The 27804-nt window shown below is 46.5% G+C and overlaps 1 protein-coding gene across 4 annotated transcripts; it reads left to right on the forward strand.

Moving 5' to 3' along the window:
- Positions 1-26974, forward strand: Fam3d (FAM3 metabolism regulating signaling molecule D). Of its 4 annotated transcripts, none has more exons than XM_036199550.1 (10): positions 1-189; positions 11197-11245; positions 13459-13566; positions 17148-17168; positions 19205-19322; positions 20823-20881; positions 22382-22432; positions 23702-23786; positions 25362-25488; positions 26593-26974. In XM_036199550.1, the coding sequence occupies exons 2-10, from the start codon at positions 11233-11235 to the stop codon at positions 26680-26682; spliced, it is 672 nt and encodes a 223-aa protein (XP_036055443.1). In that variant the 5' UTR covers positions 1-189; positions 11197-11232; the 3' UTR covers positions 26683-26974. The 4 variants fall into 4 exon arrangements, with proteins under 4 accessions (XP_036055443.1, XP_036055444.1, XP_036055446.1 ...); XM_036199551.1 differs by having other exon boundaries at positions 1-161; XM_036199552.1 differs by lacking the exon at positions 1-189 and adding an exon at positions 2936-2953.
- Positions 26975-27804: the final 830 nt, after the last annotated feature.

Below are 27804 nucleotides of genomic sequence, written 5' to 3' on the forward strand. Positions count from 1 at the left end.
CCTCTGGGTAGCTGCATCCAGAGGAGGGCAACTACCTAGGGAAGGCCACAACCCCTCCAAGAACCAGGAGGCGGCTCTGTCAGCAGCCAGGCCAGGGAGGCAGTTGGTTGGGCCAGGACTGAAGGCATCATCAGCTGATTCATCACCCCTTCTCCGCCAAGGTAGGGAAGAGGGAGCCCTGAGCCTCAGGTACGAACAGCTCTGCCAGACTGGAGAGGTCTTTACCTCCTCTTGATCCACATTTTTTAAACAATGGTAGAAGCAAGGGGGTGGGGAATGGGAAATGAAGAATAAGCATGCTTGGGAGAGAAAGCAAGGGGAAAAGAAAAAGGAAACTACATAACTGAAGAAATTTCTGAAACTACACTGAGAGGGGGAATACACTGAGAGGGTCTAGCCCAGCTGACAATTAGCCAAGGGGAAGGCTAGGTTAGCACTCAGTGCAGTTCATGCTGCAATTGATTAGTTATGCCTGCTGTGGGTACAAAGATAAGATCTAGGGTTCAAAAGCCTGGGATTTGAAAACCCACACTGTAGATATTATCCTTTGACCACAGAGAATCTCCACATGTATTAATTCACCTGTGTATACGTGCTTTTAAAAGAGAAAAATATATTCTAGATGAACACCAAGTTCTACAAGTATTTGAATAATGAGTAAAGAGAGACAGGATGTTCTCTGGCCACAAATTTCATTTATCTCTGAAAAGATTGGCCTAAAATGTTAGACAAAGGTATGTAGTCATGAGAGATTTTCTAGCAATGCACTGTCAGGCTGCTTCCTCTCACTAAGATCTGTTTTTCTCATCTGTGAAATGGGAGTGAAGGACTGAATATCCCACCCAGTTCAGTCCCTTCAGTTCTTGCCCATTAGACAGACATCTGTGATAGGAATCGATAAAGCATAGAACATAGCACCCACCAGCTACGTGCTAAATGTTCTCCATGTGGCATCCTCTGTGAGGGTTACTACTCCCACTCTGAAAATGGGAGCTTAAGCACTGAGAGTCTTCATCTGCCCAGGCAGAGTGGTTGCAAAGTCTATGCCCTGGAACTATGCTACAGTGCCTGTGAGACAGCAGGGAGTGTCCCTACAGATGGTTCACTCACAGAATATTTGTTGAGCACTTCTGTTCCAGCCAGAAAGCAAAAAACAACCTGCAATGATCGTCATTATCAAATTTTGCCACATGCTGTAGAGATGGCCTGGGAGTTAGGGATGGACTTCTCTCAAGAGGTTACATATGCTAAGGCAGTGTGGACTTAGAAGGTGGGAAGATTTGGAGGCAGGGAAGTGGGGACACAAGGGGCAGTGCAGACCAGAACAGGGAAGAGCTAGTGGTCAAAGGTGAGATCAGGTAGTGTTACACCCAGGTTAAGCACAGCTATAGGGCAGAGTTTGGCTTCTGTGTGTCTGCTGATATGCACCTGGGGGCCTGGAGCCTGTGTTGTGGTCATTTAAACAGTCCCTTCTGAGTTTATTGCCTTGAATGCAAGTTGGCCCCAGATGTTTGCTCTATTCCAGTAGGAATTTGGGGATCTGCAGATCTAAGAAGCCTAACCTCCTCATTGGCACTTTTTTGGGGGGATTTTTGTTGTTGTTGTTGTTTTGTTTTTCAAGACAGAGTTTCTCTGTGTAGCTTTGGAGCCTTTCTTGGAATTCACTTGGTAGCCCAGGCTGGCCTGGAACTCACAGAGATCCGCCTGGCTCTGCCTCCCGAGAGCTGGGATTAAAGGCATGTGCCACCACTGCCCAGCTCGAAGTTGTGTCTTAACATTTTTTTTAGTCTGAAGCTGCTCCTCCTCCAGATGAAACCAGTTTGTCTAATAGAGGAGCTTATGTGGCTTCAAGTAGACAGTGGACAGCCTGTAGGAGGGCTGCTCTCGGAGAGGGTGCTGAAGCCTCCAGTGGCTGGTACCGATCCTTTGGAGGTGCTAAAAGGCAGGTGGGAATGCTTCAGTTTCCTCCCCAGGGAACAGCCAAGAAGTCTAAAGTCACGGAGAGAGCTCCCGTACCTTTGGTATCTGGATCCCAGCTCTACCTTTTGTTCATCTGTGTCTTCGTGGGCCGTTGTTTCATCGTCTGTACTTGCTTCGGCCTTTCTGTCTCCAAAGAATGGGTCATCTGCTTTACAGTAGATAAATTTAATCCATTAACTTATTGGAATTCATGTTCTGGTTTTTTTTTTTTTTTTTTTTTTAAGATAAAGATTGGGGACATTAACATATCTCTTGAGGCTTGACTGATGGGAATTTGCAAGTTGATAGTGTAAAGCCCTCACCCTGGGGCTGGCTTAGAGCAGGTAACCACACATGCTGGTACTGTTGTCAACGCTCAGTGCCTACTTGCCTACTGTGCCTTAGGCACTGTGCAAGGCACTGGGCTTTTAGAAATGACAAAATGCTATCTCAGACAGTTCACAGTCTATCAAAATGTCACTCTGAAGACTGGGGGTAAAACGGGTGATGGCGCTGCAAGAGACATGCCGTGTGGGTCAGCTTTCTGCCACTGTGACAGAGAAAATCAACTGAAAAGAAGGTTTATTTGGGTCATGTTTTCACTCTGTTGTCATTTGGCTCTGATGGATCAGGGCCTGTGTCATGGCAGGGCATCATGGCGTGGAGTGCACAGTGAAGCAAAGTCATCATTTTGTGATACTAGAAAGCGCAGAGGGAGAGCATGAGGTAGAGGTTGGAGACAAAGGGTGCCCCTCAGGGTCACACCTCCATGACCTACTTCTTTCAACTAGGTTCCACCTCTTAAAGTGTCCACCACTTCCTAATAACCCATTACATTATGGACTTAATAGATGAATCCAGTCCTAAGGTTAGAACCCTCGTGGTCCAGTCACCCCCATAGTGATTGGATTTGAACCTCTGAACACTGCTGCACAGGAGACCAGCCTTCAACACATGAGCTTTTGGAGGATGTCTCACAGGCAAACCAGAACAGGTGGGTGCAGCTTCTGTGATCAATACCAGCAACAATCATAAAATGACAGGCGATGCACATGGGGTCAACTCTGCATCTAGCATGGCACTGAGCACTTAAATATAACTTAGCCCCATTTTACAGGTGAAGTACTGAAGCAACCTTTAGAAAAGGCAACCTTCCAAAGGTGGAAAGGCTTGGAATGGTAGTGACAGAATTTTTGACCAGGAAGACTTTGCAAAGGAGGCTACATTCCACAAAGTCTAGGGTCTCAAGCAAACAGGACTGGAGGCAGCTATGGCAGACAACGCTACAGAAGAGCGGAAGTGTGGTGGAAGGAGTAGAATCAACACAGTCTGCCTACAGGAACCATGCCCAGGACTTAGGTTTTCCTATAGGACTCCTCCAGCGAAGCGGGCAATGGAAAGGTGGCTTCATTAGAGCTGACATCGGGGAGGAAGCTGTTGTTGAAGACACAGGGAGTTGGCCTGATTCTTTTAGCCCTGTGATCAAACTTTGGAGGGGAAGAGACAGGATGGGAGTTTAACTTGAAACTTTCTCACTTCTGTAAGTGAGAAAACCTTTGTATTTTAGGCAGGAATCTTGCATGTCAATGAGGAAAAAATAAAAGATATACACTGGCATGTAAACAGAGAAGTCTGAGAATGGCTGACATATTGCTAGGACTCTGTCTCCATGTTGCCTTATCCTCCAGCAAGCTGTCCCCACAGGGTAGGAAAGATGTCCTCAAAACTTCTAGTTCTGAGTCATATGGACTTCAGATCCCACCCAAAAGGCAGCTTTTCTTTGCTGGAACATCTTTGGAAAGCTCAGATCTTGGCCTGGTCACCTTCCCATGGATGATCCTATGTCTGTGATTAAAAAATGTCATGCCCTCTCTTCATCAAAGCCTGGGCCATATGGCCATCCTAGAATCACAGGGTCAACTCTATCCAAAAGAACAGAAGGCACAAGTCTTTTCCCAAATGATAGTCAGAATGCTCACCAGTAAAACAGAGAATGGATTCTGGGTGTTAGACAGTTCCCCACGGCAACAGATGCAGCTACCACTTGTATAATTCCTGCCTTGCTTAAAGGATAGCAATGTTGCCTAAGCCATTCTACATAACTGACACTGGGCAAGTTGCTTAACCTGTCTGGGTTACAATTTCTCACTGGTAAAAATATAGTTTGTAAACAAGAATCCTGACCAAAATGTTGGGAAGTTAAGTGGTGACTCAGGGCTCAAAGTTGGCAGAACAATTATTGTGCTTATTAGAATCAGTGTTGTGATTATTTATTCTTTGGTCAGATATCTGGGTCATAGAGCTTTCTAGATGAAACATATCCAAGCACATTCCCAAGAGGCAACCATCTTGAATTATCAGAGTTTTTGATCTGCCTCTGATAGAAACCAAATTACCTACAAATGAGTACATTTCTTCATGCTTGACCTACTTGAAGTGACTCAAGTTCTCAGCAAGCCTGCTATGGCCAGGAAATAAACCTTGACAGTACAGGTAGTCCCACCATAATCCAATTGGTATTCTGATGACCCCAGCCAGACTTTCAGCAAAGAGAATTCTGGTGACTCAAACTGCTTACCTGAAGATGTCCAGGCCTTGAAGTTACCCATGCTCTCTCAGCCAATTGAGGGAAACAGAAGGGCTGTGTGGTAAGATGTATTCCACTTTTCTCCAGCTGCTCTGTGAGTATCTGGGCAACTCCACTGCCCATTCATCATTCAGAAAGGATCTTGTTCTGGGCTCACAGGGTCATGGCAAAGTTGAGGGTATGTACGGCATTCCCAGAGATGAGAGCAGGGGCCCTGCTGCATTACCTCCACTTGTCCCTTGAGAAGCACATCCTTTGTATGGACTGCTGCATCTGGGTGCATCCTTGTACTTAATTTCCATTAAGCTAGGCATGATGATGGGCATGTACAGACAAGAAAACAGGTTGAGGTGGCACACGCCTTTAATCCCAGCACTCAGGAGGCAGAGCCAGGTGGATCTCTGTGAGTTCGAGGCCAGCCTGGGCTACCAAATGAGTTCCAGGAAAGACACAAAGCTACACAGAGAAACCCTGTCTTGAAAAAAAGAAAGAAAGAAAGAAAAGAAAACAGGTTGAGAGAGGACGATGCCTGCAGTACCATGGTAAAGGCCACAGGAGGCTGCATCGTATCTTATTGTTAACCACCCTGCATTATGGACTCCCAGCTCCTGGGCCACTTGAAGTTTTATGGGAGTGAATGGGACTAAGGCAATCATCTTACTGAGGACCTCCCGGGGCAGCTGGGGGGAGGAGAGAGGGAGCACTGAGGAAAGCATATCGGACCATGACCTCTGTCAGATATACTGAAAGGAATGACCTCCTAAAACCTACATAGAGACAGAAGACAAGCAGCTTGCCATCAAAGTGAACAGGTTTTCATGGATCTGCCTCCTGGACTGGCCTGCCAGTCAGGAGGATGAAAATGGAAACAGAACCTTAGAAACTTCCTCTTACCCCAAGCACATCTTCCTTCTCCATCACCTAAGTTGAGCCACACCTCAGGTCAGGGAACTCCCAGGCCCATGTGTACCTTTAGCTAACAGAACTACACTAGATAACAAGCTAGCTAACTAAGTCCACAGTCAACACCTCTTTCTTAAAGCTTTGTTGGCATGCATCCACATCCACATCCACCCATTTACATGTCTACAGTTTCCATCCTGCTCAAGTAGCAAGGCTGAAAGCCAGGCGGTAGTGGCGCATGCCTTTAATCCCAGCACTCAGGAGGCAGAGCCAGGTGGATCTCTGTGAGTTCGAGGCCAGCCTAGTCTCCCAAGTGAGTTCCAGGAAAGGCGCAAAGCTACACAGAGAAACCCTGTCTTGAAAAACCAAACAAAAAAAAAACAAACAAACAAACAAACAAAAAGTAGCAAGGCTGAATTGTCATCTCTGGAAACAAACAGCCTAGAAAGCCCAAAATATTTCCAACCTGACCCAACCTACAATAACTGATTAAGCACAGGAGCTCCTAGGGGGCATGGTGGCACATGCCTGTAATCCCAACCCTCCAGAGGTTGAGGCAGAGGGATTGAAATACCAGCCCAGGCTGTGTATAGAATTTGAGGCCAATCTGAGACGATCTTAAATTTAAAGAAGAAAAAGTGAGGTCCTGACACAGACTATCTCACCTGAAATCTTTTCTTCTTCTGACTCTTAGCTATGTGACCTGATCACTCTGTGACTCAGTTTCCCCAGAGTCTTCACTGATCTGCTGTGGGATTAAATTTGTTAAAATAATTCAAGGTTACACAGTGCCTAGTACAGAGTATTTGTCATCTTTTCCTGGGAAATGCCCCAGGAACTGGGAGAATAAAATCTCTTCAATAAATAGGGGCTGGAGAGATGGCTCAACACACATCAGGCAGCTTACAACTTTCTGTAACTCCTGCTCCAGGGGATCTGACACCCTCTTCTGGCCTCCCCATGCATTCTCACACACAAGCACATAAACACAAAGGTACATAATGCCTTAGTTGTGGTTTCTATTGCTGTGATAACATACTGCAATCAAAAGTAACTTGGGAAGGAAAGAGTTTGTTTCATCTCATAACTCAAATCACACTTCATCACTGAGGGAAGCCAGGGCAAAACCTCAAGCAGGGCAGGAACCTGAAGGCAGAAACAAAAGCAGAGGCCATAGAAGAGTACTGCACATTGACTTGTTTGCGTATGACTTTCTCAGCCTGCTTTGTTATACACCCCAGGACCGTCTGCTCATGGGTGGCATCTCCCCCATCAATCTCTAAGCAAGAAAAAGGCCCAGAGGCTTACCTATAAGCCAGTCTTATGGAGGTATTTTCTCAATCATGGTTCCCTCTTCTCAGACATGTCTAGATTTGTGTAAAGTTGATAAAAACCAAGCAGCACCTACACATTTTTAAAATTTCTCTACAAGATAAATAGCAAGGACAGGGAATTATGGGAATAATAAGTGATTTCCTTCCTAAATAAATGGCACTGGGACAAATTGTTCTCACCAGCGGTCTTATTGTTTATGGATTTATTCACTGCATATCTCATCATCAATGACTTCCTGTAAATATCAGTGCATTGGGAAAAGGACTATCCAAGAAAGAATGGTAGCCTCACACAGGCTAGTTATTCAGGGTGGACAGAGGTGATTAGAAAATAAAGTCTATGGACAACTGGGCCTGGACTGAGCTTCCTACAGGATCAGCATATATCCCTCAGTCTCTTAAGAGTCTTAGTTTGCACTCTCGATCCCGTCTCCACCTTGCTCCATCTTCCTCCCCCTGAGCTATGCCCCCCAGATGCTATCACTGCCCTAGCAAGACTTCCATGTCCCAAAGTGTTCATCCCTAGCAATGAAGGCCCACCTGGCAGGGATGGGAGAACAGGTAGAATCTCCTGCAAGGACAGTGATCTGCAGCCTCTGTGACTCACTCAGTCTGTGAAATGGCCAAGAATGATGTGGAAATAACCAGGGCTTAAATTTGCAGAAGCCAAGTGGATTCTAAAGTCCAGATATGTCCTCTGGATAGTCTAGCTTGATGGGGAAATGATGGAAGATAAAAAGAAGCCATTTGGTGCAGGAAGAAGCCCAGTGTGCAGAAAGCCCTCTCCTTCATTCTCAGCACACCTTCCACGTGCCTGGTGCCAACACTGGGCCATGAATAAAGACTGTCTAACAGAGCTGCAGGCAGCAGGGGAGCTGGCCAAAAGCTCTGGCCAGCCATGAAGCACTCCAAGTACTTTGATAGAGGGTCCTTGTGATGGCAGAAACGCTCCAAGAGTCAGAATTTAACAAGTGAAGGTCTCACTTTGTTAACGATGATGATGAGATGCTCTGACCACTCCTTGATAGTTCATCCTCGGCCTATGGAGAGTCTCTCCTTTCTCTGTCCACCTTGCCTCTAGGCAGGTTGTGGTTGGGCTGAAAATCACCTGTGTACAGAGAGCTCAGGAAACAGGAAGAAACTGACATCCTGGATCCTGCGGAGCCTTTAAGAACTGTGGCAATAGAGATTGGGGGTTTAGGGTAGAGCTTAGTATTAAAGCACATGTTTGGCATGCTCAGTGTCCTCGGTTTAATGCCTAGCACTGTAAAGAAAGAAGGGCAAGGAAATGTCACAGGCAGCCGGCAGAAATGCTGAGGTGATACCTCGGTTCCACAAAGAATAAACATCCCTGTGGGAATAATGCCAAGGAGGAACACAAACAGAGCTGAAGAAGTGAGCCCTGTAAGCAAAACAGCCTGGTGCTCGCTCTCAGGCCAGCACAGTCCTCTAGACAGGGTGGCCTGCTGCCTGCCCACTCTCACAACAGACATCACCTCTTTTTCAAAGCTCCAAGAGCTGTATCTAATGAGCCACAGTTCACAGGCAGCAAGCCTACGTCTGCCTGACCTAGATGCAGCCTCTTTCTCAGCATCACAAGTTTGTCACTGTTTAACTCTTCTATGACCAGGTCTTCACACTGGCCCCACCAGCCCAGACTTACAGAAGCGTCTCTTAGCGCCTCTCTCCTGACCTCTATATACCATCTGTAAAGTTTCAGATTGGTCTTGTTTGAGTCACATGCTAACTTCAAAAGCAATCACAAAGGACATAACAGTTTGAGTCACATGCTAACTTCAAAAGCAATCACAAAGGACATAACAAGGCCCCATGGGGCAGCCCCATGTGGCAGGGAAACATGATGAATGTGCCTCTATCCAGAACAACTTGCAGAGTCACAGAAGACTTCCCAGGGAAAGTAGTTTTTAACCATAGGCCTGCAAATTGAGTAAGATTGTTCCAGACTAGACTCTTAGTAACAGTGTTCACACAAAAGACCAGTAAGGGCAAAGTTCAAGGGTGCTTTTGAGTGTGACTTGTCACAGTCTTACCCCTGACTGGTGCCCAGCCCAGCTTCACACTGATTTTCAGAAAGTGCTTCAGGAATAAAATCCACAATATGCTGTGTGGTCTCTATGAACTTCCACCTCCTTCTCCATGTGGTAGTGGTATCATCCTACCCTTCCATGACTGCACAGGGTTCAATTCACCCCATCTCTGAATATATATTGAGCACTCCTCAATGTTCTTGTAGCTCTGGGCCTGCAGGACACAGGCCTTCTGAAGAGAAGAAGGTGTTTGAGGCTCCTAAACTGATCTGGAGGCAGAAATCAGCAGGGAGTGTGGGAAGGGCAGGACAGAGGGAGAGGCCAAGGACGTGGAGGTGCTGGTGGGCTCTCTGGTCAGGGAGGAAAGGCACAGCTCATAGCAGCTCAGGCCCTCCTTACAACCCTTCTTGTATTCCCTCCCTCACACCTTTCCTACCTGCTAGGTGAATCTTTAGTTGTATCTAGGCCACGCAGGCATGGCTGCTTCTAGAACAAGGAGACCTTTGCCCTGCAACTCTGCAACCTGAATTACCAGTTCTGATAAGGAGAAAATGCTCTCCCTCCCTGGGTTACCTGTTCCTGGTATCTTTCCCCTCCCTACAAACCCCTCCCCCCTTCACCAGCAGACCAGTCCTAACCTTTGGTCCCACAACACAAACGTCTGCCACAACAAGCATACTGGGGACTCTGGAGGCCAGAGAGCTCCTCGCGCATCAGGTGGGCAGCTAGGGACTCAAGCAGGAGGGACGTTAGGCTGGAGAGCCCATGGCCAAGGCAGGACTGCCCTGCTGCTCCCCACCCCAACCCTGAAGCCAGCTCCTGCCAACTTTGGTTACCCAGCCAGTCTTCTGTGCTCTATCCCTCTCTTCTCCTCTAAACATTGCCTGGTTCTTCCATATCTCAAGGATCCACCAACACTCCTTGCTCTTCCCTCTGCCTCCTTCATATCCTTACCACCTTCCATCTCTGCTTCTGCCTCATTTTTTTTTCCTTCCTCAGCCCATCCCACCCCTGACTGGGTCAGCTCTGTTTCTTTGCACACTCTGTGACCTATCCCTGCCCCCCCTTCTATCCTTTCTGCCCAATATGTACATGGTGCGGGCACAGAATGTCCTTCAGTTCTCATGTGGAAGCCCCTGGGCTACAAGTCACATTCCTAAGGACCCCTTGTGATATACTTTTTTCTTTTATCTGAAAACAAAGTTGTCATTTGAATCTGAGGGAAGCTAAAGGGTCTACAGAAGCTTTCTTGAGAGGAGATATGGGTGGAAGAGGGGGAGACACAGCAAGGTAGGCACCCAGACTCTACTCAGGAGACGGGGGAGCGTAGAGCAGTAGGTGCCCTCCCTGGAGATTTCGGTAGCTGTGACCATTGTTTAAATGTGAGAACATCCATGAAGACAACAGGGAGGCCAGAGAGGTTTGACCTGATGCAGAAGGGTGTTAGAGCCCTGTGATGTAGCCCCAGCTCACCAAAGAGAGCCTTTGGCAGTTGGACATTGGAGACTGTTGAGATGATGTCTGTTAAGATGGAGTCTTGGAAAAATGAAAATTCTAGGAGGAGGGGAGAAGGGCAATGAGATTACAACGGACTTAAAAGGCCACTTGCCCCGGGCCTAACTCACCACCACCCAGCCCTTCCCTCTAATTACCCCTGGCCTCCAAGCTTTCAAAGCTATCACATTACTGGCAACTGCCCAGTGCCTAAGGGCAACACAGGGGGTGTGGGAAGGATGACCCAGACCCTGCCTGGGAAGCAAAAGAGAAGAAAATTCTGGTTTAAGCCCTCTTCTGAAACAGAAAGTACTAGAAGTGGGACCCTGAGGGGATGCAGGGGATCCAGTAGCTGTGGCTATGTGTCCAAATCCCTCCTCTCACTTCTGCTGAGTGGCCTTGGGCTTAACCATGTGAGCTGCCCTTACTAATCCCTGAAAAGATTCTTTTTTCATACAGCACCTGGCTTGCCTGCAGGATGCCAGGCCAGGCTACTCATGTCTCTATACCTCAACCAAAGTCACTTGTGCTTGTTCCCTGATGCTTTTACTGGCTTGACAGCCCTGAGTAGGTGGGCAGTCAGGCAGGAGTGGGGAAGAGGTGGAGAAAGGGAGGAAGGAAGGAAGAGGGGCAGGAATAAAGGTGAATCAAGTCTTCCAAGTTGCACCTTCCTCCACTTTGTGATCTCTGTATTCACTGGGGCACTGAGTGAGGGAGGCACAAGGCAGGGGGAGGAAAACCTGCTCCCCTAATCAGGAAAGACAAGGAGAACCCAAGCCAAAGGATTCTAGATGCCAGACTCAGTTTCAGTTCCCTCCCTGATCTTCAGACCCCAGAGGCCAGTTTGTAACCGACTTTCTTCCCTCCACAGGTTAACGCTGACTCCAAGCCGTTCTTCCTTGGCAGGATGAGAGTGGCAGGTAGGACAGTGCTCTAAATTCGTTTTTCTGTCATCAGTGTCCACCCATCCCAGTCTCAGGGGTGAGTCAGTATCTCCTGTCAAAGGTCCCAGCAGGAACTCCAGGAGGACAGCATTCAGGAGAACCTGGGAGAATGGGGGAGGAGGGCACGACTCCATCCCTCTGAGTGTGTCCAACCTTTGGACATTGTGACATAATATTGTCATCTACAACGCCCACACTTTAGAACCACTAATTAGTTACTTAAATAAATAAACACATAAATAAATAAATAAATAAATAAATAAATAAATAAATAAATAAATAAATAAATAGTAAGTGTTGGGTGTGTTGTACATATGTGTGCACAGGTATGCATAGAGGTCAGAAGTCAGAGGTCAATGTCAGATGTTCTCAATCTCTACTATATTTTTTGAGACAAGGCCTCTCATTGAACTTGGAGTTCTCCAGATATGGAACCCCTGGGATCTGCCTGTCTCTGCCCCCCTCCTCTGCTACTGCAGGGGATACAGACACACACCCCAGCACTGGCTCTGACATATGCTGGGGACCTATGCTTAGGTCCTTATGCTGGTACTTTACCCACTGAGCCATCTCTCCATTCATTTAAAAAAAAATCTTTAAATGATTTTAAGTTTACGATTTTTGTGTTGGGTTACATTCGTAGCCTCTCCTAGGCTGCCTGTGTCCTGTAGGACACACCTACAGGCTGAAGGAGCTAAACAGCTACTGCCCAGTGACCCCATCTGCCAGCTTAGAAACACCTGGCTCTGGCTGGAAGTCAGGCCACATACCATCCTCAATGAGGGCTGTTTCAGGGTGCTCATACCATAGGCAGCACAATAAAACAGAAGTCTTTGGGGCACACCCTCAAATGAACCCCTTTGTACAGGCAATGAAATGGGAGTGTGTGCAATACACACTCCCCACTTATCCTCTCAGGTAACTATGAGAAAGCATGGCCCCTGATTTGGGGTCAGCTTACTTGCCTGGGTTCCAAACCTCACTTCTACCAAGTGGTCATAGGAAACATGCAGCTTCAGTTTCCTCATCTGTGAAGTAATCCATCAGCAAGCACAGACATTTAATGGGAGGATGAATTGAGATGGTCTATCTTAAAGCTGTCAGTATAGTACCTGGCACAGAATGAGTGGACCGGGGCCTGAAAAGAATTCTGCTTTGCAAGAATTCTTCTGTACCAGAAGACAAGGAATATCCCTCAAACCAAATGAAATAATGTGGCTACACTTTCTGATCCTTGCAAGGGGTGGACTCTTGGTTTGTTTCCCGGGTAAGGGATTGCTCCCTAGTGATAGGAGCCAGAGTTAGTGATAGGAGCCAGAGTCTGTGAGGCAGGAGAGGCTTGGGAGCTATGCCTGTTCTGAAACTGCTGAACAAGTCCACTGTGTGGTTATTTGTGATGGCTTTGAGATGATTAAAAATATCGAAGACATCCCCAGCTCCCCAAGCCACCAGAATACTACCTACTACTATGACTATAATACCAACAAACTAGGCCATTCATCTACCCATCCATCCATCTTTCCACCCACTCATCCACTCTTCTACTCATTCATTATCTATCCATCTATCTACCCATCTGCCATTCCATTCATCCATCTGTTTTTCTTTCATTCATCAAATACTTATTAGTACATGTTCTATATACAAAATAAAACTCTGGCCTTCAAGAAAGTCAAGTAACAACCAAGTAGTGTGATGATGGTATTTGCAAAGAAACAAGATGATGTGAGAGAGGCTAAATGGGAGGGAGGGTTGTGGGTACAGCGGGAACTGTGGAAGCCAGGGACCTTATGGTAAGATCATTGCCATATTTACTCTTTGGGACTGACAGACTTTAGCTCGGAGAGCATGAACTCCTGCACATAGTACAGACTCCATGATACAGCTCTATGGGTTCTCTCTAGAAAGCTGACTGGAGCCCAAGGAAGAACACTCTCAACTCATTCACAATGGCTATTTGGGAAATGTTCACAAAATCTAATCATATGATCTCACTGTCCGACCCCAGCATGGACTCTTATGGACTCAGCACATAGTCTCTTAGTGTGGACATGACCTATACCTACAATAGAGGGTTTTTCATAGTGGTATTGTTGCTGAAATTTGGCAAGAACTCACACATGGCTTTGCACTGCAGCCTCCTGTTGGGGTGTGTCACATGATCTGGCAGAGTCTCTCTCTACTTGCAGGTCTCATTCGCATTGTGGCCTTCATCTTCACCCTGGTTGCCCTGTGGGTCTTTCTCCGCAGCTACATCAGCTTCAGCAAGAAAACCATCCGTCTGCCACGCTGGCTAGGTAAGTGGAGCTCATGGCCCATAATAAGCAGACCAGGGATGGTGCAATGAGCACCTCTCTTCTGGAGTGACCCAAGAGCCAAACAGATGTGCTGAGCTGTGCACTGGCATTGTGCACTGCCAGGAAGTCTGAAGCCATGGGAACACAGAAGTATTTCAAAGCCCTGGTCTAAGGAAGGACAGAGGAAGGAAAGAAGGAATAATACTGTCTGAGTTTTGAGTGAAGAAGAAATGATACTGAGTTATGAATGGCTTCTCCTACCTGCTGTCCCCTCTGCTTTAAACCATCTCTGTACAGGGCCTGCATGACTGCTTCATCTCACCTTCAGCTCTGTGCTCAAACATTACCACCTCAAAGGTCTTCCATGACCTCCCCAGCTCCAGCTGTAGCCTGTCCCCTTCATTTACCTCTTGCATGTCAGCCTATTTCTTTCCAAACACCATCATCGTGTAATTTGTTTCCCTATTTATTTCCTGACTCCACCTCCTAGAATATAACTTTCCTGAACACAAGGATTTTGTGGCTATTGCAATGCCAACAAGTATTTGATGAGTGAAAGAAGGATGAATGGATGGATGGATGGATGGATGGATGGATGGATGGTTGAGTGGATTTGTAGGTGGGTGAATAAATGAATAGATAATAAATAGATGAATGGATGGCTACATTATGGTGCACAGATAGACAGATGAATGGGTAGACAAAATTATAGGAGTGGATGTATAGGTGAATGGATAGGTAAGTGAATGAATAAATGAGTGAGTGAGTAGATAGATGGTGGATAGAAGGACAGGAGGGTGGGAAGATCGATAACTGAATGGATAGATGAATAGAATGATAGGTGGGTAAGTGGAAGGATCATTAAGTAAATGGATAGATGAACTGATGAATGGATAAAATGGCAAGTAGGTAGATGAGTAGTGGGTAGATAGGTAAGTAAATGGATAGATGTATGGGTGGGTGAATGAATGATTGGATAAGCAAGTAGATGGGTAATTCTTACTGTTTTACCTACTCAGTCTCATTTAAGATGCACAAATACCCTCAGAGAGTGGTCCTTGATGTGGTTGTATAATAGACTCATACATGATTTGTGGTATGGTTCCATACGTGTTCTGAGAAAATGGAAAGTCAAGGAGACTTTTGAAACTAATCCAAGCTCTCCCTTAGAGATGTCAGAACAGGGAGAGAGTCTGGGTGTATATATTCAAATTCTTTCAAGAGAGAAGGGAAGGGGTGTGTGTTCTTAGATTTGTCTTCTGGGAAACTGAGAACCACTACCATTGACAGAGTTCAACATGATCTCCAAGGACCAAAATGGCTCCCAACTTCCCAAGACAGTAAGAAAGCAGGAACCCCATCTTTAGCACAACTCCACAATGGAGGGTTTTGATAGCCCTTGTGCCATCTGCCTCTTGTCATCTGAAACACAGAGCCTACACTGAGACTTCATTTATATAGACACTTAGTTGCTGCCATGTCCCTAATCCAAGGATACTTACTGCTTCTACAGACCATTGACGGATTCTGCTGCCTGCTGGCCTCAAGGAGATGTGAACCAGGCTATTTTCAGGAGGGTCAAGGTGTCTCATATAAGACAGAGCCACAGTCAGAATGCAGTAGGTAATGCTTGTCGAGATTTCATCCAGTAACTGAATCTTTCAAAGTTCAATTACCTGAGAGCTGACAAACCAATAACTCCAACTTACAAGCATCAGGCCTTAAGCTCTGTATAGGATCACAGGAAACCCAAAATAAGGAATAGGTGGCCCCTGCTTATGGTCTAAGACAGAAAAACAGACTTAGTTACAATGCTCCCAAAAAACAGAAGTGTGTTCCCCTAACTCAGAGTCTGCAGAAATGCAGGATGTGCCCAGTGGGGAAAACAGACAGAAACCCATCAGCTACCCAGACTCATGGGCCAACTTCCCCTCATTTCACAGGCTCCTGCCCTGGGGGACATACCCCTGTCTTATGATTTTATGTGCTGATACTAAAGCCTATATATAACAGAAATATATATTATCACTATTATACAGAAAGATGATAATAACTGGTTTCCTTCATAATCCAATCTGGTTTATTTTATGCACTTAATAACTTAAGCTCTGCTGGAGAAGAAAGTGCTAAGTATCCCAAGGGAGTGAGGATGGACTACTCTGAGAAGCTCACCAGCTTTGCCAGGCCACCAAGGCCCACAGTACAGGGATGTGGAGATTAAGAACTCCAGGCTTACCTGGAAAACTAGGTATGAGACACAGAATCAACTCTAACTAGTTTCAGTATAAACAGTATCTCTTAAGTCTCTTCATTGGGAAGTCAGGTAGAGTTGGTTCCAGGAGTACCACAAAGCCTCCAGGGCCCATCTTACTGTACCCTTGGATATTGTACTGATGTTGTGTTGTGTTTTGAAAATAGTCACACGTAGCCCAGCTTGGCCTCAAACAGAGAATGACACTGAACTTCTGATCCTCCTGCCTCTGCCTCCTGAGTGCTGGGATCATAGATGGCCACCACTGCACCCGACCTATGGGATGCTAGAAGCTGAACCCAGGGCTTTGTGCATGCTAGGCAAGCACTCTACCAATTGAGCCACATCCCCAGTCCCCTAGGTACTGTCTTCCTTCAACAAGGAAGAAGCTACACTCATGGTCAGCTTCTCTCTAGGATACATGATGGCTACCAACTGTCCAGATGGCCATATTAGAACTGAAAAAGGCACTTCTTCACACACACACACACACACACACACACACACACACACACACACACCAGGGCCAAGAGAATACATTAACTCAGAGAAGAGCTCTGTCTCCAGAGAATGATGGTATTGTGGTTGGCTCAGCCTTGGTTGTTTGCTGGGATAGGCATACTCCTTCCCAGGCATTTTTGTGTTCTCTGAAGGAACCTGTTCTCTAGGACCCACCACAGTATGGTGGACACCTGACCTAGAAACCCAGAAAGAACTAGGACAAAGTGAGACAAGATGCCAGGCAGTAATCAGGACCCCTCAGGCCTAGCACAGATAAGCATTCAAGAAAGAGATGACCCAAGGGCCACAGCACCAGCAGCAGCAGCACAATTCTGTCTTTCACTGAGATCCTCAGGGTCTCACTGGATCCTCTCCACAGCCCAGTGAAGATGGATATGATGCCTTCTATGTGCTGTCAAGTAAACTGAGCCACATAGTGCTTAAACATCACACCCACCAAACACACAGGGTTAAGGCTCATTCTCCAGGTTTCTCACAGCATAGCACAACTTGATTTTAAACATGAATAATTTGTGTCTTTACATATTTATGTTTATGCATGTGTGTTGATTATGCATTTATGTGCATGTATGTGCCTGTGCATGAGTGTCTCTGCCTGTGCATGCATGAGTGTACATGCATATGCACCAATTTATAAGTGGGTGGCAGCAGCAAGTAAGAGAAAGCTCCCAGATGTAACAGGAGAGCTAATTCCCATCAGTGGAACCACATCAAAGTGTGTGTTCCCACTGCCCAGCCCTCAGCCCCCTCCTCCTCCTGCAAGAGGCCTAAGTAACTTTTCACTAACCAGATTCATTCTCTCAAACAGGGGTGCCCTCCAAGGAGATCCGTGAGTATCTACACAGCCCCATGCCCTCATCTGCCCTCAGGCAGGATGTCCCAAGGTCTCTATTCCCAGTGCTGCAGGCCCCAGAGAAACACAGGTATCCAGAGTCTCCCTAGCCCACTCCTCTGTGACAGTGGTGCCTCCAGAAGCAGGGGCTGGGTGGCCCCTCTCAGCCATTCAGACCAGTAGGAAGGTGGCTCAACTCTTTCCCTTCTGCAATTCCTTCTGGGTAGTCTAGACCAGAGGGATCCTGTCTCCTCTAGAATTTCATCCTGTCATGAGCCAGAATTGAAAGAGGGCTTCAGCAAGGACCAGGGCTCCCAAGGAACAAAGAAGTTAGAGGCAGTGAGTATGGCTGCTACTGATGTTAGCTCAGGTTGAGCCAGATGATGCATTCTGTCCTCACAGGCATCTCATATAAAGCTAACACACCCCCATGTGTGTTCCATGAGTGTTTCCCTTTTATAGGTAAGAAAACAGGCTCAGGGGAGTGAAATCTCCTGGATAAGGCCAAACAGTTGTAGTGATAAGTAGGGGAGTTAAACACACCCATCCAGAGTCCAGAGTCCAGATACCATCCCCCCAACAGCTTTTTTTGCATAAGGCCTCCCTACCAAGTCCCTCAACCCCTAACCCAGTATGGTAACTCCAAAGAGAGCTGAACTTCAGGGTTAGTATTTTATTGACTTAAAAAGGCATGAGAGCACAATGCACACAGCACTGCAAGAATGAAGATAAACCATTTTACCCTTGATCTTATCCCTCTGAAGTCCCCTCAGTCCAATTCTGAACCAGACACCAAGAGTTATGACATCTTGCATATATCATCTACTGAAAGGAATAGAAAACTCTGGCATATATGCTACATTCTACCCTTCCTGATCGCATGGCAGACTTTACTAGTCAATTCCCACATCCTCACTCTCCAAACCCATAGCCAGCTTCTAGAGTTTTATCATTAAACCTTTCACAGTAGGTCCAAACTGATATTTAAGAGAAAGCCTTCTGGGGGCTGGAGAGATGGCTCAGAGGTTAAGAGCACTGGCTGCTTTTCCAGAGGTCCTGAGTTCAATTCTCAGCAACCACATGGAGGCTCACAACCATTTATAATGAAATCTGGTGCCCTCTTCTGGCATGCAGGCATACATGCCAGCAGAATATTGTATATATAATAAATAAATAAATCTTTGGGGGAGAGAGAGAGAGAGAGCGCCAGCCTACTAGTCCACTCTGGTTGCCAACTTCCTGACTTGACAATGACAAAAAATAATTGGAGAAGCTTCTAGCAAAACTACATAGCAGACTGGTGAAAGAGCTGTTTATAGTGCCTGATATTCTTATTCTCCCTCAACACACACACACACACACACACACACACACACACACACACACACACACACACACACAGTGCTCCTGGCAATACTCAGAGCAATGGCACCAGGGTTCAGAACAGCTATGGAGACAGCTCCTTCAGCCATAGCTCAGAAAGCATATCCTGGCTTCCCTGGGATCTCCCCTTGGGCATCACTTCCCTTCATGCATCAGCCTGATAGTGGAGGCTGAATGGACAGGAAATCATTTCCAGAAAAGCCTGTCTAAGCTGTCCTATTGACACAGAGCTTGTCAGACTTAGCTGCAGTTGGCTGAGCAAGTCCTGGGAATTCCAGCTGTGGTCCCTGGAGCCTAGACTCTTCCCTGACAATGAGGCCTAAGAAGACCCACAGCCTGCTATCTTACTATCCATATCATCCTCCCCGGCCCAAAGCCAAGCCAGTAGGCTCCATATTCAGCCTATGAAGAAGGACCAAAGCCCAGGCACAGAATCTACTGGGATGATCCAGCAAGGCACATCTCAGCAAGCTCTGCAGAAGCAGCCTCTCTTAGAAAGCCCTCAGATTAATTCTGGGGTGGCCAGACCCTCAGCCAGAGTGCTGTGTATTTGGATGCTCTTGGTGGAGGCCCTATGGAGCCCCCAAAAGAACAAAGTCCTAAGGCCCAGTCCCCTCCCCAGATGTGAGAACTCTGTGTTACCTTCCCAGGTGCCCCGAAGACCAAGTGTGGGCTCAGCAAGCCCTGCTTAGACAACTTCTTCGCATTCAAAGTCAGCAGTGGGGCTGCCAATGTTGTGGGCCCCTCTATGTGCTTTGAAAATGAAATGTAAGTACTCAGAGTGGCTGTCTTTCTTTGCTTACATGTCAATTCATTCATTCATCCATTGGAAAAGTCATGTCAGAGCAGGCCTGTGAGGAAGCCCATGGCTTTCCCAGGTCACCTTTGACACCAGGTATATGTCACAAATAGCAGTCAGCCAAAGAGCTCCCAGCTCAGCTACCCTTGCTGTTGTCTACTTCCTTTCCCTGCACAGGTAGTTGAGCTGTTGTTGCTAAAAGAAGAAGAAGAAAAAACAAAAACAAAAACAAAAACAAAACAAAAAACAGTGAGGCTCCATCAGGGTCACCTGCCAAACTGAAGGCAGGTCTGTCTAACAGACAAGTTGCTGGGTTTCTGGTGTAAGAGAAAATCTATGATCCATTCCAAGCCTTGTCAGTTATGTTTATCCTGCCATGGAGAACAGATGGGTCTTTCCAACATGATGCTGAACCTATACACAATTTGCTTAGGCAAAACAGGGTCAACATTGGTCTGTGCAGTTGAAGCCAGAGGTTCAGGGTGAGCAGGATCAAGCAGCTTAAACTGCACATCAAGTTTGCGTTCACATCATCCTTGGCTCTGTTTTCTCCTATTGGCTGTTTTTCCTTCACTGAAAATGGGACTACTCTGTGGATGAAAGCGGCTGCCACACATTCTGACAAATTAGCACCACCTTAGCGCCTCACCAGGATGAGAGCATTCCCAGACTGGTTCTTTGCTGCCTTGGGAGTATAAAATACCATCATCCTGAGGAAGAGAACACAGACCGTGGAGGCTGAGCTGGTGGGAACTCAGGTGGTCTCCACAGGGGAACCAAACATTCTAGGATGGCAAATCTCCAATCTCTACTTTCTTGAATCCTGGGGTGGGAGAGCACCCTACCCTAGCATCTCAAAATCCCAGACAGAAACTCTGCCTCTTTATCTGTGCAGACCGGCCCAAATGTGCCATGGACTAATGGGCTACCACACAAATAATGCAGCCCACTATAGCCTTCTGGAAGAAATCCCACAGCCCAAGCCACTACATGTGTTTTCCAGTGTGTAGGGAGTCTCTCTCTCCTGCCAGCCAACTCCTGAATCACTACATGGAGACTTATTATTAATTATGGAATCTTGGCCGATAGCTTCGGTTTGTTTCTAAAAGCTCTTATAACCTAAATTAACCCATATCTTTTAATCTATGTTCTCTTATGTGGCTCAGTTATCTTTACTTTGTATAAAGCCAATGCTGCTTGCTCTGTGTCCCTGGCATTTCCTTATGACTCTGCCCTTCTTCCCAGAATCCCCTCTGCCCCCAAAATCCTCCCTAACTATTGGCCATTTATCTTTTTATTAAACCAATCACAGTGGCTGTCTCTACACAGTATAATCAAATATCTCGAAACACTAATACCTCTGACCTGGGCCCCTTGGGTAAACCTTCTCAAGGTCTCATCACAAAAGCAGAGTATGCCTTCTGTTCCTGGGAATACTGGCCTAGTTTACTTTCCTTCTTCATCTGCAGTATCATGAGTCCAGTGAGAAACAACGTGGGCAGAGGCCTGAACATTGCTCTGGTGAATGGTAAGTGGCTGGTGTCACACCTGAGACCCAGGAAAGGGACCTGCCACCTGTTGGGTCATCCTGTAGAACTCAGGACAGGGCAAGGCTGGACTGGGAGAGCAGCAGATCAGACAGGCCTGATAACCCAGGCTCCTGCTGAAGAGTTCACTGCTGTGAACCCTCAAGGCCACTCCAGCTTAGACCAACACACATAAAGCCACAGTGGGCACACAGTGGCAGAGTGAGATCACATGTTGATTGCATATCACTCTTCATTCCACAAGTATGAACACAATCTAGCATGAGCCAGGCCCTGGCTTCATGATCCCTATGGGTACCACAGTAAGGGAACAGAGGTGCAACATGTGGGGCAGGTGTAATCACAGAAGGTTCCAGAGCAGAAGATGGTCAACTGCAGTTAAAAAACAAAAAACAAAAAACAAACAAACAAAACAGCAAGGAGAAAAGGAGACACCCCTTCCAGACAGCAGGGAAGGGAAGAAGGAAGAAAGGTTCCAGACTGGGACTTCCCGTCTGGCCTATCACAAAGCCATCATGTTGAGCATATACTTTGTACAACTTGAACCCACATCTGGCCGACTCCAGCTGGCAGCCTCCTTGGACTGCAGTGTCTCTAGGCATGTGTATATAGATCTGGGCCTCAGGCTCCTCATACATAATAATTAGCCATAGTTAAATATGGTTGGTCCCTAACCTCTCACTGTGCAGAGCTTCCTTTGAGAAACAGTTCAGATTATGCTGCTCACCTCTACCCTGACTCTAGAAACTCACAAATGAGCATACTCACAGAGACACATGACCCCTTCTAAAGACCCCATGTAAAGCCCCATATGGCTCTGAGCCTGTGAGGGTTCTTCAGGTGAGCCTGCTCCGATTTACAGGGAGAATTGCTACTAGACCTGGCAAGTGCACCACCGTCAAATCCTCTGCAATACTACCATCTAGTGGTAAAGGCTGAGACCAGTGGCTTTCCTCCAGATCACTAAGGGTATTTGCCCAAAAACCACAAAAGCAATGCAGACCCCCGAAATCTGAGGACCATTTGTCACTGAAAATTCCACGGCCTCCAAAAGTGGGAAGATTTGGCTTGCAGATTTCCCACTTATGTGGAAACCGTTATAAATATGCCCTAGTATAGTTTTACAGAAAATATATCTAGTACACTTACTGTTTTAGATATATTCCATTTCAAACTAACAGCCCATTGAATTTATGCAAAAATTAAGGGTAAACTGCTAACTCATGTGTGAGCAGCTGTCATGGCAGAACACAGATTCTGAGTGGCTATATTCTGTTGAGCTCTGGATGTTCAGCCAGTATATTCTACCTCTCAAATCAGCCCCAGCACAGACAGTATTAGGCCCCTATTGTACCCCTGATGACCTTCACAAGATCCAGTTTCATTCAGTTCTCACTCTGGTTTTAGGCTTTACACTACCTATGGGCCAGATTCAGCAAGATGACTCATGTTATGGGAAGTAATAACTCTCTTTTCACTAGGAACTACAGGACAGGTGCTGAGAAAAGGCAGCTTTGACATGTACTCTGGAGGTAGGCACTTCTGTTGGCACTGAGGTCGTGGTGGTGAGCCCCCTCCTGTGGAATAGAAGGGAACTTGTGGATGCAAGGATGGGAAGTTTGAGAGTTGTTCTGCTTTAGACACCTTCCTAGGGTCTGAGTTAGACTCAGGCACAGATCCTTAGAAGAGGGTTTGAGTATAGTGGCTTATGCAGAATCTGGTTTCAAGAAATGCCCATGGTACACCAAGCAGTAAGACAGAAGAAGAATGAAGCCAGCTGGGGAATTAGAGAGCTGTTGCACACCACCTTGGATGTAGCCCAAGGGATATGCCTGAAGCACTGGTTCTTCACTTCCTAGCAATTTTGACTCTGAGAGGTGCCCTCTTCTCCATCTCTCTGCAGATGTTGCTTCTCCAAATAGATGAGTTTTGGTTTATTTTCTTAAATCTCTGTGCATATATATGGTTGACTCTTAGGACATTACTGCCCCTTTGCCTTAGCACAACAGGCAGAGTAGGTCTCTTTCGGCTGGAATCCAGGCATCTGAGTTCCATGAACAGCTTCGCTGGTGGTTTGATGCTCTATAGTCAGTTTTTAAATTCTTAACCATTTTGAAATCAATGGCCCTGCATTTTTATTTTGCACTGGACCCCACAAATTATGTATCCAGTTCTGCTAACAATTTATAATTCCATTCAAAGGCATGTATTGTATGCCCCAGATTATCACGTGTAAATTGCACTAAGATGCCATAAGCAGAGCTATTGCTCATCCTTGTCACAAGACCCCAGAGAGCTGTTTTGAGACAGAGCCCCATGAAGCCCAGGGGGACTTCAAACTCATGTAACCAAGGATGAACAGCAGCCTAGACTGTCTGTAGTCATTTAGAAGATGCCATGAGGCCTTGGACAGCAGAGATCTACAAAGTTCTGATCCTCCTGTCTCTACCTCCCAAGTGCTGGGACTGCAGGTGTGTGCCATCACACAAGGTCAAACTCAGACCTTTGTGCATGTCAGGCAAGTGAGCTATAGCCTAGCCCTATACCAGGGCACTTAAAATGCCAATGTCTAGTCACCACTCCAGGTCACATGAATGAAGTCCCCTTATTATGTTCTCACATTTTCCTGCCCTCAGATAAATGCTGCAGGAAACACTACATCCATCATACTGCCTCAGTCTGACTTCTGAGTTTCCCATCAGCCTGGCCCAGGTCCTCTCTGAGTCATTAGGGTAGAAGAGAATAAGGATCCAGCAGCAATTCTCCTAAAGACCAGTGCCTTTCTTTTCTTCCTCTCCCAGAACCCAAACTCCTGATGAACTTCCTTGAAGAAATTCCAGATAGCACGCTGGTGCTGGTGGCCTCCTATGATGACCCAGGCACTAAGTAAGTGGGAAATGTCACCTCCACTTGGTAATGCAAACCAAATACCTGCACACACTCTCCTACTCTTCTGAAAGCCCCCCCCCCCTTCAGCTAATTATCCTGAGAAAAGAATCAGGGAAGTCTGGGAAATGATGTTCTGGGTGGTATGCTGTGACCTATATTACAATGATGGCAAAGTCTCCCCGTCCAATGGCCACTGGCTGGTTACAGAAATTATAGTATAATGACACATCATATATGCATATAAAAAGACACATTGCATTACAAATGATGGTGTGAAAAATATTAATGACTTGCAAGAATGTTCACTATCTTAGTCTTCTGTTGCTCTGAAGAGACACCATGACCACAGCAACTTTTATAAGAGAAAGCATTTGATTGGGGCTGGCTTACAGTTTCAGAGGTTTAGTCCATTATCATTGTGTCAGGGAGCATAGCAGCAGACAGATAGGCATGGTCCTAGAGAAGGAGCTGGGAGCTACATCCTAATCTGCAGGTAGAGAGAGGGAGAGAATGAGATTGAGCCCGGCACAGGCTTTTGAAATCTCAAAACCCATCCCCAGTGATATGCTTCCTCTAGCAAAGCCACGCTTCCTAATTTGTATAATCCTTTCAAACAGTTCTACTTTCTGTGACCAAGCATTCAAGTATATGAGCCTCCTGGAGACCTTATTCAAACCACAACTCTCGCCCTCTAGGGCTGAGTGAGCAAAATAAATACATGCATTCATTAGGCTGGTGAGGTGGCTGAATGGATAATGAGCTTTCTGAGTAAGAGTGGAGAGTTGAGTTCAAATTCCCAGAACCTACATCAATAATAGGCAGACATAGTAGCCAACCTGTAATTCTAGCCTCAGAAAGCAAGACAAAGGATTATCAGAGCAAGCAGGCTAGCCAAGCTAGCCAAATCAGTGATCTCTGTGTTTGATTGAGAAACCCTGACTCAAAAGAATAAATTAAAAGAGTGATGAAAAATATTCTCGATATCAGCCTTGGTCCACCACACATACACATGCATATGCACATATAGACATGTGTGCCCATACACATGCAATCATGTATGTACAAATACATGAGAACAAGAAAAACATCCACTTGTGCTACATAGCTTGTTATGACTCACTGTATGAACCCATTAAAATCAGATCATTTAGTGAATGCCCTAGCCAGCTTGGTTTGTGTGAACACACTCTTGGTGTTCACACACTGAATCAGTGTAAATGCCTAACAGCACATCTCTCAGAATGGATCCCACTGTTAAACTTGTGGCCATGTTGATGTGTTTATGATGATTTCCACAAAGGAGAAGGGTAGACCCACTTTTCATTAGTCCTTTTCAATGTTCTGTGTTCCCTACAGAGCAGTACTGTCCAAACCCTTCTCCAGTCCCACCCACAGCTCTCTTAGGAGCCTCAGCCCCTATCCCAATCCAGTGAACTTTGAGAGCCTCAGAAGGCAGGTGCTATGTGTGCAGGTGGAGAGTGGGGGGGGGGTCATTGAGAGCCTCATCCTGTTCCCACCCCCTCATCAATGTCCTTCAGTCTTGCCTCAACTATTCTCTCTGGTCCTCTGCAGAATGAATGACAAAATCAGGATGATCTTCTCCAACCTGGGGAGTTCCTATGCAAATCAGCTGGGCTTCCGGGACAGCTGGGTCTTCTTAGGTGCCAAAGACCTCAAGAATAAAAGCCCCTTTGAGCAGGTGGGTTCCTGGCTGCCCCTGAATGAGTGAGGGCTAAGTGGACAAGGAGCTGCAGGGGTGGAAGGACAGTCACTCCCATAAGCTATATCTTTGTCCGAAACGCTACACAGAGCCATCAGGGAGGGCCATCATGGTCCTCCCTGAGATGAGCAAAGCTGCTCATCTCCTGGAGGCCAGCGATCAGAGAGCAAATGTCCAGGCTAATGGCTTCTCCTTTTTGCTTTTATCCAGGCCCCCAACCTATGGATGGTATGGCTTGGATTAGTAACTGCCCCTTTCATTAATCCTCTCTGGAAATATTTGTACTTTATAGACCTCCTAGCCACTTCTCAGCCCAGCCAATGGGTAATCAAATTAACCATCACCCACATTTAGAAATCAGGCCTAGTTCAAAAGAGCCTAATCTAGGAGAAGAAAGGAGAGAATATCCATGACTTCTGGGTGAGAATGCAGGTTCTGGACTGGGTGCTAGCACACACAAAGGAGTCAGGACACTGAGCAAAGCTAAGCTGCACTGGTCAGTCGGGGACTCTTTCTTCCTCCTTGTTGGAAATGGTCCAGATCCATCAAAAGCAGATGGCCATACAGCAAGGCCCCAAAGATATCCTGTGTTGCCATACTGGTTACACATTAGAGAAATCACATGAAGAATTTCCCAACTGGGGGAAACATATACAGTGGCATTTCCTCTCTATGCTTCAGTTACCTGCACAGTAGAATGGAACCATATTCCCGGGGCTACGGTGTACATTAAATATGTAAGGCAGCTTGGGGTAGTGCCAGGCATGTGGCAGATGCTCAATAATTGCTAGGATTCTTCTTTTCCATGCTTTTATTATTGTGATTTGGGGCTTAAAGGAGGTTAGTGGAGGCTTGGAGAAGGGTGGCAGCTCTCCAACTCTCCCAGTCCTTGGTGCCTCCATGGGGCTTAACAGGCTCCAACCCTGTTTCTGAAACCTCAAGCAAGCTGTGGTTCTTCTCTGTAAAATGAGGCTATGGCAGAGGTAAGAGAGCCCCCCAAGTGTTAAGGGCCCGTGCAAATGCTTTTTCATGAGTCCTAGACAGCCTTGCCCACTGTCTGAAACATCTCTCTTCTTTCCCTAGTTCTTAAAGAACAATCCAGAAACAAACAAATATGAAGGATGGCCGGAGTTACTAGAGCTGGAGGGTTGTGTGCCACGGAAGGTGTTTTAGGGTGGCATGGCCCTTCCGGGCCAGGGAGCCAAGGAAAGGCCCAACTGACTTGAGAGCAGAGCCCAGGATTGCTGGATCTGTGCTGATAGGAGCTGACTAGGAGAAGAAAGGGAGAAGCCACACAATGTGACTTTTTTCCTCTCTGAGGAAACAACAGCCTCCCACTACCCCACAAGGACCAGCTTGGAGATGGGCAGCTGTACAGGGCCTGTGGAACCAGCTGTGAAGGAGACAAGTGAGACCTTCCAAGACTGTCCGTGGTTGTTTCCAGAAGGACTGGCTGCCTACACTTGAGCAGGATTAAATTCTATTTTTGCTGAATTTGAACTGTCCAGCCTCTCAAATTGCTGTAGTTCTCTCTAGGATTGTACAGGTCTAGTCTCAGCATGGGTTCTGGATCTGGATAGGGGCAGCTCATCTGGCAGCTGGAATGGAGTCTGTTTTCCTGGAATTTCACAAAATGCCAGGCACAAAAGAACTTGGTTCTCAAGATGCACAAGAGCAGGAAAGCCTAGGAGACAGGACACGCAGACCATCATCTTGACATGCTCTTTTAAGACAAGCCAGGGGTGAACAGTGGGGGCTTCCTCCCAGACCCTGAATTAGGCACAAACCAACCCAAACACCTGTTTTCACAGAGAGATCCTTTATTAAGATGGGAAGAAAGGTTAAAGTGGCTGCTTCTGACTCAGGCAGAAAACAGCAGCAAATGACCTTGCAAGGTGTAGTTTTAAGAGGAAGAAAAACAGGAGGTCTACGTTAGAATGGGCCAGGAATTGGTGGTAAAGGAGATAGAGGATGAGGGAGAAGGGGAAGGGGACAAGGGAAAGGGAACAGGATATTTGTCCCAGAGAGACAGAGGGCTGCCTCTGGATAGAGAGGAGACAGACATGGCACATAGGCAAATGGAGGTTTATAAAGGTAAAGGGGGAAACCCTGTGTTAGGATGAGATGTTTAATTTTAACTGAGCATGTTAATTAGGTGAGCCAAAGGGGGTTTTTGTTTGCTGGACTTTGGTAGTCAGCCTCAGGAAGAGGAAGTGGCCAAATAAGAGAATAGACCTTGGTAGCTAGCTTTAGGGATGTAATCTAATGGTTTTTAGCAAAGCAGGGGGAATGGGA

Source organism: Onychomys torridus, chromosome 9 (genome assembly GCF_903995425.1).
Source record: "Onychomys torridus chromosome 9, mOncTor1.1, whole genome shotgun sequence".
Lineage (NCBI taxonomy): Eukaryota > Metazoa > Chordata > Mammalia > Rodentia > Cricetidae > Onychomys > Onychomys torridus.